This window comes from Cicer arietinum, chromosome 5 (assembly GCF_000331145.2).
Source record: "Cicer arietinum cultivar CDC Frontier isolate Library 1 chromosome 5, Cicar.CDCFrontier_v2.0, whole genome shotgun sequence".
In the NCBI taxonomy this organism is placed as follows: domain Eukaryota; kingdom Viridiplantae; phylum Streptophyta; class Magnoliopsida; order Fabales; family Fabaceae; genus Cicer; species Cicer arietinum.
In genome coordinates this window covers 37,654,062-37,667,522 of record NC_021164.2, presented here as the reverse complement: position 1 = coordinate 37,667,522, position 13,461 = coordinate 37,654,062, and the positions used below count along the sequence as shown (strand labels likewise).

At 33.8% G+C, this 13,461-nt stretch overlaps 1 protein-coding gene across 1 annotated transcript; it reads left to right on the top strand.

Moving 5' to 3' along the window:
• Positions 1-5,926: 5,926 nt before the first annotated feature.
• On the top strand, positions 5,927-7,225 carry LOC101495528 (uncharacterized). The gene is made up of 5 exons (XM_004514362.1): positions 5,927-5,950; positions 6,056-6,387; positions 6,495-6,648; positions 6,719-6,865; positions 6,947-7,225. Exons 1-5 carry the CDS (start codon positions 5,927-5,929, stop codon positions 7,223-7,225), a joined length of 936 nt encoding a protein of 311 aa, XP_004514419.1.
• Positions 7,226-13,461: the final 6,236 nt, after the last annotated feature.

Here is a 13,461-nt window from a genome sequence, read left to right as displayed (position 1 = left end):
ATAAGTCGAAGGAGGATGAAAATTACCAAAATAATAATCCAATGAAACAAACGCCCTTATTGGATACCCAAGATTGGTTAAAAACTCTAAATGGACTAACATAAGTCAAAGGATGAAGAAGATGACTTAAATGTGAATCCAATGACACAAACGCACTTATTGGATGCACAAAATTGGTTAAAAACCTAAACTGAACTAGAATAAGCCTAAGGAGGACGAAATTGACTTAAAAGTTAATCCAATCACACAAATACACTTATTGGATGCAAAAGATTGATTAAAAATCTTAAATGGACTAGAATAAGCCTAGGGAGGACAAAAATGACCTAAATGTTAATCCAACGCCAAAGACGCACTTATTGGATGCACAAGACAGGTTAAATACCCTAAATGGTATAAAATACACTTATTGAATACACAACACAGGTTAAATACACTTATTGAATGCACCAGATAGGTTAGAAACCCTAAATGGTATAAAATAGGTCAAAGGAGGACAAAAATGACGTAAATATTAATTGAACGACACAAACACAAGTATTGGATGCACATGATTGGTTAAAAACCCTAAATAAACTAGAATAACCCTAGAGAGGACAAAAATGACCTAAATGTTAATCCAATGACTCAAACACACTTATTGGATACACAAAATTAGTGAAAAACAATAAATGGACTAGAGTAAGTCTGAGGATGACGTAAATAACCTAAATGTTAATTCAATGATATAAACGCACTTATTGTATGCACAAGATTGGTTAAGAAGCATAAATGGACTAGAATAAGGCTAGGGAAGACGAAAATGACCTAAATTTATTCCAATGACAAAAACGCACTTATTAGATGCACAAAATTAGCTATAAATCATAAATGGACTAGAATAAGTCGAAGGATGACGAAAATTACCTAAATGTTAATCCAATGACATAAACGCACTTATATTGTGCACATGATTGGTTAAAAAGACTAAATGGACTAGAAAAAGGCTAGGGAAGACGAAAATGACGTAAATGTTAATCCAATGACACAAACACACGTATTGGATGGATATGATTGGTTAAAAACCCTAAAAAGATTAGAATAAGTTGAATGAAGATGAAAATGACCTCAATATTAATCAATTGACACAAACTCACTTATGTGATGCACAATATTGGTTAAAAATCATAAATGGACTATAATATGTTTAGGGGGGACAAAAATAATCTACATGTTAATCCAATGACACAAACACATTTATTGGATGTACAAGATTGGTTAAATGCCCTAAATAAATGAGAATAAGTCAAAGGAAGAGGAAAATGAGATAATTGTCAATCCAATGTCATGAATACACTTATTGGATGCACATGTTAAAAACACTAAATGGATTAGAATAAGTCGAAGGAGGAAGAATATGACCTAAATAATAATCTAATGACACAAACTCACGTATTGGATGCACAAGTTTGGTTAAAAACCCTAAATGGACTTGAATAAGCCTAGGGAGGACGAAAAGGATCTAAATTTTAATCCATTGCCACAAACATAGTTATTGGATGCACAAGATTAGTTAAATAACCTAAATGGACTGGAATAAGTCAAAGGATGATGAAAATAACCCAAAAATTAATTGAACGACACAAACACGAGTATGGGATGCACAAGATTGGATAAAAACCCTAAATGAACTAGAATAGCTCTAGAGAGGCAAAAATGACCTAAATGTTAATCCAATGACACAAACGCACTTATTGGATGCACAAGATTAGTTAAAAACCATAAATGGACAAGAATAAGTTGAAGGATGATGAAAATGACATAAATATTAATCCAACGACACAAACACACTTATTGGATGCACAAGATTGGTTAAAAACTCTTGTTGGACTAGAATAAGCCTAAGGAGAACGAAAATAACCTAGATGTTAATCTAGTGACACAAATACACTTATTGGGTTTGTAAGATTGGTTAAAAACATTAAATGCATTAGAACAAGTTGAACGAGGACGGGAAAATGACCTAAAGCTGAATTCAATGCCACAAACACACTTATTGGATGCATAAGATTGGATAAAAACCATACATGATTAGAATAAATTGAAGGAGGATGAAAATGACCAAAATACAAATCCAATGATACAAATGCACTTATTTGATGCCCAAGATTGGTTAAAAACCCTTAATGGACTAAAACAAGCCTTGGGAGGACGAAAATGACCTAAATTTTGATCCAATAAAAAAAACACATTTATTGGATGCACAAGATTTGTTAAAAACCCTAAATTTAATATAATAAGCCTAGGGAGGACGAAAATGACCTAAATAATAATCCAATGACACAAACACATTTATTGGATGCACAACACTCTTTAAAAATCCTAAATGGATTAGAATAAGCCTAGGGTGGACGCAAATGACCTAAATGTTAATTCAACGAGACAAACACCTTTATTGGAGGACAAGATTGGTTAAAAACTCTAAATTGACTAGCATAAGTTTAAGGATGAAGAAGATGACCTAAATGTGAATCTAATGACACAAACGCACTTATTGCATTTGAGGGGAAAGGAAATTCCATTGGTTAAGGTGATTTGGAACCAAACGACTAGGGATGTCATTTGAGTGTTGGAAGAGAAGATGAGGGAGCTTTACCCAAACCTTCTATAGACCTCTTAGTTTCGAGGACAAAACTATTTTAAGAGGGTAAGTATTGTAACACCCTTTTTTAATTAATTAATTTAAAATCTTTAGTTTTGTTTATTCTTTTTGATTAATTTTGTGTGACGATAGTAAGATCATTATTCTTTTGATGTTTAATTATTTGATGAAGTATTTTTATATTAAATAATTCATTATTGGGATTTTTATTATTAACTAATTAAAACTCGTAGAAATATTTGTCTTAGAGTGAACAATGACCAAGTTAATTTTGACTAAGTCAAAATTGAATCACCCGCACTACTATTTTTATAATGATATTTTATTTTAATGACATTTAGTTTATATTGTGTCCATTCAAATGTGTAACTAGCAAGAATAAATACATGAATGCCAATTAATTCTTAATGGTTGGTCATTGAATGGTATGATTCCAATTTAATTCATTTTTCATGTGTGCGATGAAACTCAATGAAGAGAATTATTCATTCTCTCTGATCAGTTCCATGCCTCATTTATTAGTCACATACACCTCTCCTTCTTTGGACACGATTAAACTTGCAGTAGAGAAAAATAAGTCATAATCACTCACACGCCATTACCAACATTACATTTATCTCAAATATTTTCTAAGCCACTCAAACAACCATCCTTACATTTCCTCGCATTTTGGTCTAAGTTATAAACTTTTATCATTCATCTTCGTGAGATTTTCGAGGGCTATATAGTGTCACCTGGAAGGAAAGCACTTGAGGTAAGGGCTTTTCTCCATGCAGAGTTAGGCTAGATATTAAATTAGCGATTAGTAAGATATTGATATGTTGTCTGGATGTCTTAAAAGAAGAAAGTTCATTTTATTCTCGTCGTAAAGAAATTACCTATAATGCTTTGATTGTTTCTTTTGAGTAATACCTCTATCTTGATGAAATTAATTATAGAATTCTATTTTTATTATTATACATTGATAAATATGTTTGTAGTGAAAATGTTTAATGTCTTGTGTATTTTTAGAAGTACTTAATTATAAAGTTATAAATTTTATAATAAGATAATTCGTAATATGTTTATTATAATGTATTTAATTTTTAAGTCGTGACTTTTGAGTATTTTAAATTTAAAACTTGACTTTTATGAACAATATATGTGCCTTGAGGAAATTGATGAGAATTTTATATTTTTAATTTTAACAATATGAGAAATTTGATTATTTAATGCATTAATGAATAATCTATTTTTAGAATGCGGAAACTTTATAGTGAAAGAAATGAAATTTATGTTGTTATTGTATTCTTGGGGATATGAGTTTTAATTTTTATCAATTACACATAGACAAATCGAGTCTTATGGATTATTAAAATGAAAGTGGTGATTTGAGGTATTTGTTCACATGTGATGTGTTGAAGTTACTGAGTTCTAACTATGAACATCAATGATAATGTAAATTTGGTGTTTTATGTGATTTAAAAAAAATTAATATGGAATAATTTGTCTTTGTAATTGCCTAAGTGACTGATGATATGTGGTTTTCTTTGTGGTTGCCTAAGTGGTTGATTATTCATGTTTTGATTTTTCCTTCTTTGTGGTTGCCTAAGTGGCTAGTGATTTGTACACTTTGAACATTATAATTATTGGCATGACATACCATATGCATCTTTGTGGACGCCTTAGTGGCTGGTTTAATTTTCCCCATTGGTATGAGTGACTTCTTTGTGTACGCCTTAGTGGTTGGTTATATCTGGATCATATATGTTTAGGAGCATGCATAACTTGCATACACTTTCTGTCATTTTTATTTTTATATAATTATTTGTTCTAAGGTGAGTTGCTACTTGAGTTATTTAGGTACATTTTATTACTTTTGATACACTTTTGCGAATTATAAAAAAAAAAAATTTGTAGTGATAAAATTGATGTGGTACATTTATTTAATTTATTTACTTTTCATCGTCGATCTTAAATAGAAATACGGAGGTGGGGTCCTTCCGCTAGGAAAAATTGCGTTGTGTTATTTCTTAAAAATGAAATCAAACTATTTACTAGTGAAATTTTATTGATTATATAATGAACTATTTTAAAAAAAAAAATAATGTTGTTTTTGAAAGAAAATAAATATTCTTAAGTAATGTCTTGGATCAAAATCTTGGGCGTTACATTGTGGTATCAGAGCACTAATTCTCGGATTTTGGTGGGGTGGGATGCTTCGTGTATGTCGCACATGTTTTTTTTCTTCTTCTGATATGTTACTCATGTTAATTGTATAATTTTCTATTTATTTGAGTTTTAATAATTATTTAAATGTCTATTATATGTCATTAATTATGTAATCTTCTTGAAATTGAATTTTATTAATTACTTAAACTTTTATTAAGTTATTAATTGTGTAACCTTCTTGAATCTGAATTTTTAAAAATTACTTAAATTCCTATTAAGTGCCATTAAATATGTTAATTGTTTGGTTTTATAATTATTAAATTTTACTTAAATTTCTATTATGTATTGTATAACCTCCATGATTTTGTCATTAAATATATGTTTTAAATATTTGGTTTAATGGTGTTATTTAATTATTTTCAAACCTGACATCTCTATAACTATTTGCATGCTTTTATTGGCATTGTCTTTTATATTTTATTTAAGTTGTTACATTTTATAATCTTTAAGATTTTTTTACTTGTTCATCATATGACTGTTTTATTTTATTAATTTTAAGCTCTCTACTTCTTTTTTATACTAAGGGTTTGATTTTCTAACTATTTTATGTCATTAATGACTTAAATTTCAATTATGTGAATTTAATTGTCTAATTTCTTTGAATAATTATGATGAAAAGTATGTTTTGAATTCTTGATCCTAGGATTAGAAATAATTTTAATCAAGCAGTAAACATTTATGATTGTATGATATTGTGAATTATTAGTTTATTACCACGATTTAAAATTATTTCAATCTAAATCACAAAGTAATTGTTGAGCTTTCATCATGTGATCTAAATGTATGTAATTAAAGACAATGTGCTAAACCCTATATTATGTATAATTGTATGATCCCCAAAATAGAAGGGAGGGATAATACATAAAAAGTTGTATTGGAGGGATTACTGTTAAGGAAAGACTTGGTTATTAATTGATCCATTGACCCACCTCTCTTTCCTGGGAACCCCTCCAAAGAACGACTTGCTGTATAACCCGAACCTACTATATAGTGTTCAATAAAAGACTTTCGTATTAACCAAAAGTTAAAATTGTGTTATAATATTTTCCTAATTGGATAATTTTAGGAAGCGTTATGACTCGTCGCACAAACCGATCGGTACTCCAAGGAAGAAACGACATGACTGAAGCAATCTAAGCCATGAATGCAATGGCCGCAACAATGGCCCAACAAGCTGCAGTCCAGGCTCAATGAGATGCACAGAGGGATGAAGCAGTCAGTGCAACAAGAGCATTGAATGAATTTCGTCAAAAAGATCCATCTAAATTCAAAAGGGAACATGACCCAAAAAAGGCTGATCTTTGGCTGCAAGAAATCGATAAGATCTTCGATATCCTACACTGCCCTGACAATGCGAAAGTAGAGTATGCGACTTATTTAATGATTGGTGAAGCTGAATACTGGTGGCGATGTGCAAAGAAAATGATGGAGACAAATCATAAAGAGCTGACATGTGAGGCTTTCAAGAATAAGTTCCTAGAAAAATACTTCTCGAAAAGTGCTAGGGCTGAGAAGGAGGCCCAATTTCTGAAATTGTATGAAGGGAATCTCACGATAGCGGAATATGCCACAAAGTTCGAGTCCCTAGCAAAGCACTTCTGCTATTTCCTAAAACAGATAGATGAAGAATACATGTGCGGAGGTTCGAAAACGGGCTTAGGTATGAGATTAAGGAGTTAGTGGGGCCCTTGGAGATATGCCAATATCAAGTGTTAGTGGAGAAATGCAAGAAAGTGGAGCAGATGAAACAGAGCCTCCTGAATAGGGGTGCTGTAAGTGGACCCATCATACCTCAGGTAGAGATTTAAATCCATCCATATCATGAGAGTCATAAGCTTGGCCTCTAAATGTTAATATTTGAAACAGGGACATAACGACCAACATAATAGGGGCATGCAACATCAGCAACACAAGCCATATGCCCGACCACTAGGGAATGCTAGAGATCAACCCCGACCTCAAAACGGGGAAGGTCAAGGGCCAAAAACCCCAAGTCAGAACCAGGCATACCCTGTTAGGTGTTTTCGCTGTAACAGGGAAGGACACAAGATATCTGAGTGTTCAATCAGACCAAGGGTTTGTTACATTTGTTAGAAACCAGGCTATTTTGCAAATGAATGCCCTGAACGGAAGGACGATAGAGTTGTCAACAGCAACAATATCAATGACTATATTGTACGCTCTACTGCCAAGGGACGTGTCTACCATATCAATGTAGAGGAAGCTCCATCTTCCTCTGAACTTATCCAAGGTGAGTGTTTAATTGCTGGAAAATCACTTAATGTAATATATGATTCGGGGGCAACGCACTCATTCATTTCATTGGATTGGGTGGATTCGCTCCAACATATTGTTACTACTTTTGCCGTTTGATTTGGTGGTTACCCTACCTTCTACCAAATCAGTGAAATGTAATATGGCTTGCTTGCAATGTCCGTTGATTGTGTTCGATATGAGATTCAACGTTAATTTGATTTGTATTCCCCTTAAGCATGTGGGAGTGATCATAGGGATGGATTGGTTGTCAAGCCATTATGTTCTATTGGATTGTGCTCGTAAGTCTGTGATATTCCCAAACCAAGGTGTTTCTCGATTCCTCGATACCAATAAGTTGAACCTCTCTTTGAAAGGGGGAGTTCAGAAGTGTGTTTCCCTCAACTCAGTCAGTACGAAGCTAGAGGTGGAGGTAGACGGGATACTTGTGGTCGAAGATTTTCCAGAGGTATTTTCGCCGGATGTATTAGAATTACCCCCAGTTCGTAATATTGAATTCTAAATTGATGTGACTTTGGGTACAGGACCTATTTCTATTGCCCCATATAGAATGTCTCCATCAGAATTGTCAGAGTTGAAAAATCAGTTGGAAGACCTTTTGTCTAAATAGTTCATACGACCGAGTGTCTCACCTTGGGGAGCGCCGGTGCTCCTAGTGAAGAAGAAGGATGGAAGGTCTAGACTTTGTGTTGATTACCATCAACTTAACAAAGTCACCATCAAAAAAAGGTATCCCTTGCCACGCATTGATGACTTGATGGACCAACTCAAAGGAGCAATCATATTTTCAAAGATTGATTTGATGTCGGGGTATCATCAAATTCGGGTGAAGGAAGAAGACATTCCTAAAACGGCATTCAGAACTTGCTATGGACACTTTGAGTATTTGGTGATGCCTTTTGGTGTCACCAACGCACCATCAATTTTCATGGATTACATGAATCGTATATTACACCCCTTCATAGACAAATTTGTAGTGGTTTTCATTGATGACATATTGATTTATTCTAAGAGCCGAGAGGAACATGAAGTTCACATACGCCAAATTTTGCAGGTCTTGAAGGACAAGCGATTGTATGCTAATTTGGGGAAATTTGAATTCTGGTTGGAGGAGGTGAAATTCTTGGGACATGTCATTTCAAGGGAAGGTATCGCTGTCGATCCAACTAAAGTATAGGCTGTGGTGGCATGGAAACAACCATAGACCGTGACAGAGATTAGAAGTTTCTTGGGCTTGGAAGGATATTATAGAAGATTCATTGAGGGTTTTGCCAAGATTGCAGTGCCGTTGACACAAATCACAAGGAAGAATCATATTTATGCATGGACGGAGGAATCTGAGGGGAGTTTTCAGATGATGAAAGAGAAACTAACTAGATCACCGATGTTGGTGTTGCCACAATCAGGAGAACCATATGAAGTTTATTGTGATGCTTCTTTACAAGGGTTGGGTGTGTACTTATGCAGAACAAACAAGTGGTAGCATATGCTTCAAGACAATTGAAGGTGCATGAGAAACATTATCCCACACATGACATGGAATTGGCTGCAATAGTTTTTGCACTAAAGATTTGGAGGCACTATCTATATGGGTGCAATTTTGATGTATACGGTGACCATAAAAGTATGAAATACTTGTTCGACTAGAAGGAGCTTAATATCCTACAACGGAGATGGATGGAGTTCATCAAGGATTATGAGTTCACTTTTTACTATCACCCAGGAAAAGTCAATGTGGTGGTTGAGGCCTTGAGTAGAAAGCAAGCCCATTTGCCATCCATAACATTGAAAGGGTTAGAGTTGTTAGAGAATTTTCGTGACTTGGATCTTAATTTGGATTCTTTGTCGGGAAAAGTACAATGTGGAATGATCATTGTAGATAATAAACTAATGAATGAGATAAAAGCCCTTCAAGCAACCGATGAGGCTATTCAGGGGAGACGAAAATTGGTTGAGACCGGCAAGGCTCCCGAATTTGAAATGGGTCCAGATAACATTTTGTGGTGTAATAAACGTATTTGTGTGCCGAATAATGCAGAGTTGAGAAAAACCATTTTGGATGAGGCCCACAAGAGCAAACTGAGTATTCACCCTGGTACTACGAAGATGTATAAAAACTTGAAGCAAAGATTTTGGTGGCCAGGAATGAAGAAAGAAGTGCCGGAATATGTGCCGTCTTGCCTGACTTGCCAAAAGGATAAGGTTGAACACCAAAAACCTGTTGAATTGTTACAATCATTTGATGTACCAGTGTGGAAATGGGATAGCATATCTATGGACTTTGTGGTGGCATTACCTAAAACTCAGAACAAATTTGACTCCATTTGGGTGATTATTGATAGGCTCACAAAATCCACCAATTTCATACCTGTAAGGACTACTTACAATGTATATAAGCTTGCAGAGATTTACGTTGTGAAAATTGTTAGATTACACGGGATACCATCTAACATTGTGTTTGATAGAGATACAAAGTTCACTTCTCGTTTGTGGGGAGCATTGCATGAGGCATTGGGTACTAAATTGAGATTGAGTTCCGCCTATCACGCTCAAACCGATGGTCAAACTGAAAGGACTATTCAGATATTAGAGGATTTACTAAGAGCTTCTACATTAGATAACAGAGGAAGTTGGGATGATCTATTGCCTCTTGTTGAATTTACCTATAATAATAGCTATCATGCAAGCATTGGTATGGCCCCGTACGAGGCTTTGTATGGGCGCAAGTGCCAAACTCCCTTGTGTTGGTATCAGGATGGTGAAAACTTAATGGTAGGGTCAGAGCTGGTGCAACACACTACAAAGAAGGTACGTCAGATCCAAGAGCGGATGAGAACAACATAGAGCAGGCATAAGAGTTATACTGATCGACATAGGAGACCCTTGGAGTTTCAGGAGGATGAACATGTATTCTTGAGAGTGACGCCTACTACTGGAGTTGGTAGGGCATTGAAGTCTAAAAAGTTTACTATGAAGTTTATTGAACCATACCAAATTCTTCTACGCGTGGGTCCGGTAGCGTATCAAATTGCTTTACAACCGAATTTAGCCAATTTACATGATGTGTTCCATGTATCACACTTAAGGAAGTACATGGCAGATCCATCCCATATTATTGCGCCATTTGATATTCAATTGAAGGATAATTTTACCTTCAAGGTGCCACAGATAAGCATCGCAGACAGAACTACCAAACATTTGAGGGGAAAGGAAATTCCATTGGTTAAGGTGATTTGGAACCAAACGACTAGGGATGTCATTTGAGTGTTGGAAGAGAAGATGAGGGAGCTTTACCCAAACCTTCTATAGACCTCTTAGTTTCGAGGACAAAACTATTTTAAGAGGGTAAGTATTGTAACACCCTTTTTTAATTAATTAATTTAAAATCTTTAGTTTTGTTTATTCTTTTTGATTAATTTAGTGTGACGATAGTAAGATAATTATTCTTTGGATGTTTAATTATTTGATGAAGTATTTTTATATTAAATAATTCTTATTGTTATTGTTATTACTAACTAATTAAAACTCGTAGAAGTATCTGTCTTAGAGTGAACAATGACCAAGTCAATTTTGACTAAGTCAAAATTGAATCACTCGCACTACTATTTTTATAGTTATATTTTATTTTAATAACATTTAGTTTATATTGTGTCCATTCAAATGGGTAACTAGCAAGAATAAATACATGAATGCCATTTTATTCTTAACGGTTGGTCATTGAATGGTATTATTTCAATTTAATTCCTTATTCATGTGTGCAATTAAACTCAATGAAGATAACTATTCATTGTCTCTGATCAGCTTCATGCCTCCTTTATTAGTCACACACACCTCTCCTTCTTAGGACACGATTAAACTTGCAATAGAGAAAAATAAGTCATAATCACTCACACGTCATTACCAACATTACATATAACTCAAATATTGTTTAAGCCACTCAAACAACCATCCTTACATTCCCTCGCATTTTGATCTAAGTTATAAATATTAATCCAATGACACCAATGCACGTATTGGATGCACAAGATTGGTCAAAAACCCTAAATGGACTAGAATAAGCCTAAGGAAGATGAAAATGACCTAAATGTTAATCCAATAACACAAACTCACTTATTGGATGCACAAAATTGGTTAAAAACCCTAAATGGATTAGGATATGTCAAAGGAGGACAAAGATGACCTAAATATTAACCCATTGACACAAACGCACTTATTGGATGCACAAGATTGGTTAAATACCCTAAATGGATTAGAATAAGTCAAAGGAGGCGGAAAATAACCTAAATGTTAATCCGATGTCAAGAATACAATTATTGGATGCAAAGATAGGTTAAGAACCCTATATGGATTTGAATAAGTGGAAGGAGGAAAAAAATGACCGAAAATTTAATCCAATGACACAAACACACTTATTGGATACAAAAGATTGGTTAAAAACACTTAATGGACTAGAGTAAACTTTGGAAGGACGAAAATGACCTAAATTTTAATCCAATGTAACAAACACACTTATTGGATGCACAAAACTGGTTAAAAACCCTAAATGGAATATAATAAGCCTAGGGTGGAGGTAAATGACCTAAATAATAATCCAATGACAAAAACACACTTATAGGATGCACAAGATTGGTTAAAAACCTTAATTGGATTAGATTAAGCCTAGGGTTGACGAAATTGATCTACATGTTATTCCAATGACACAAACACACTTGTTGGATGCACAAGATTGGTTAAATACCTTAAATGGATTAGAATAAGCCAAAGGAGAAGGTAAATCACCTAAATGTTAATCCAATGTCACGAATACAATTATTGGAAGCAAAGATAGGTTAAGAACCCTAAATGGATTAGAATAAGTTGAAGGAGGACAAAAATGAACAAAATATTAATCCAATGACACAAACACACTTATAGGATGCACAACATTGGATAAAAGCCCTTAATATACTATAATAAGCCTTGGGAGGATAAATTTTAATTCAACGGAACAAAAACACTTATTGGATGCACAAGATTGGTTAAGAACCCTAAATGGAATATGATAAACCTAGGGAGGACGAAAATGAACTAAATAATAATCCAATGACACAAACATACTTCTTGGATGCACAGTATTGGTTACAAACCCTAAATGGATTAGAATAAGTTAAAGGAGGAGGAAAATGACCAAAATGTTGGTCCAATGTCCCAAATACACATATTGGATGCAGAAGATAGGTTAAAAAATCTAAATGGATTAGAATAAGGTAAAGGAAGACAAAAATGACCTAAATAGACTAAATGGACTAGAATAGGCCTAAAGAGGACGAAAATGACCTAAATATTAATCAAATGACACAAACGCATTTATTGGATGTACAAGATTATTTAAAACCTTAACTGGACTAGAATAAGTCAAATGATGAACAAAAAATGACCTAAATAATAATCCAATGACACAACCGCACGTATTTCATGCATAAGATTGGTCAAAAATCCTAAATAAATTAGAATAAGTCGAAGGAGGACGAAAATGACCTAAATAATAATCCAACGACACAAACGCACATATTGGATGCACAAGTTTGGTTAAAAACCCTAAATTGATTAGAATAAGTCGAAGGAGGACTAAAATGACATAAATAATATTATTCTAATGTCGAAGGAGGATGAAAATGACCTAAATAATAATCGAATGACACAAACACGCATATTAGATGCACAAGACTGGTTAAAAACACTAAATGGACTTGAATAAGCCCAGAGAAGACGAAAATGACCTAAATGTTAATCCAATGACACAAACGCACTTATTGGATGCACAATATTAGTAAAAAACCATAAATGGACTAGAATATGTCAAAGGATATAAAAAATGACCTAAATTTTAATCCAATAATATAAACACACTTATTGTATGCACATGATATGTAAAAAGCCTAAATGGACTAGAATAACGCTAGGGAGAACGAAAATGACCTAAATGTGAATGCAACGACATTAAGGCACTCTTTGGATGCACAAGATTAGTTATAATCTCTAAATGCGTTATAATAAGCCAAAGGAAGACGAAAATGACGTAAATGTTAATCTAATGACACAAACACACTTATTGGATGCATAAGATTGGTTAAAAACCCTTAATGGATTAGGACATGTCAAAGGAGGAGGAAATTGACATAAATTTTAATCCAGTGACACAAACACACTTATTGTATGCATAAGATTGGTTAAAAACCCTAAATGATTAGAATAAGTCGAAGGAGGACAAAAAGACCAAAAAATTAATTCAATGATACTAACACACTTATTGGACGCAAAAGATTGGTTAAAAACCCTAAAAGGATTAGAATAAG

Excerpts from the sequence above, each read along its gene's own strand:
- LOC101495528 (XM_004514362.1), top strand. The coding sequence starts at position 5,927 with ATGACTCGTCGCACAAACCGATCG. Across the intron at positions 6,649-6,718 it reads GTGGACCCATCATACCTCAG|GGACATAACGACCAACATAA; the intron begins GTAGAGATTTAA and ends TATTTGAAACAG. Across the intron at positions 6,866-6,946 it reads GTCAGAACCAGGCATACCCT|AAACCAGGCTATTTTGCAAA; the intron begins GTTAGGTGTTTT and ends TACATTTGTTAG.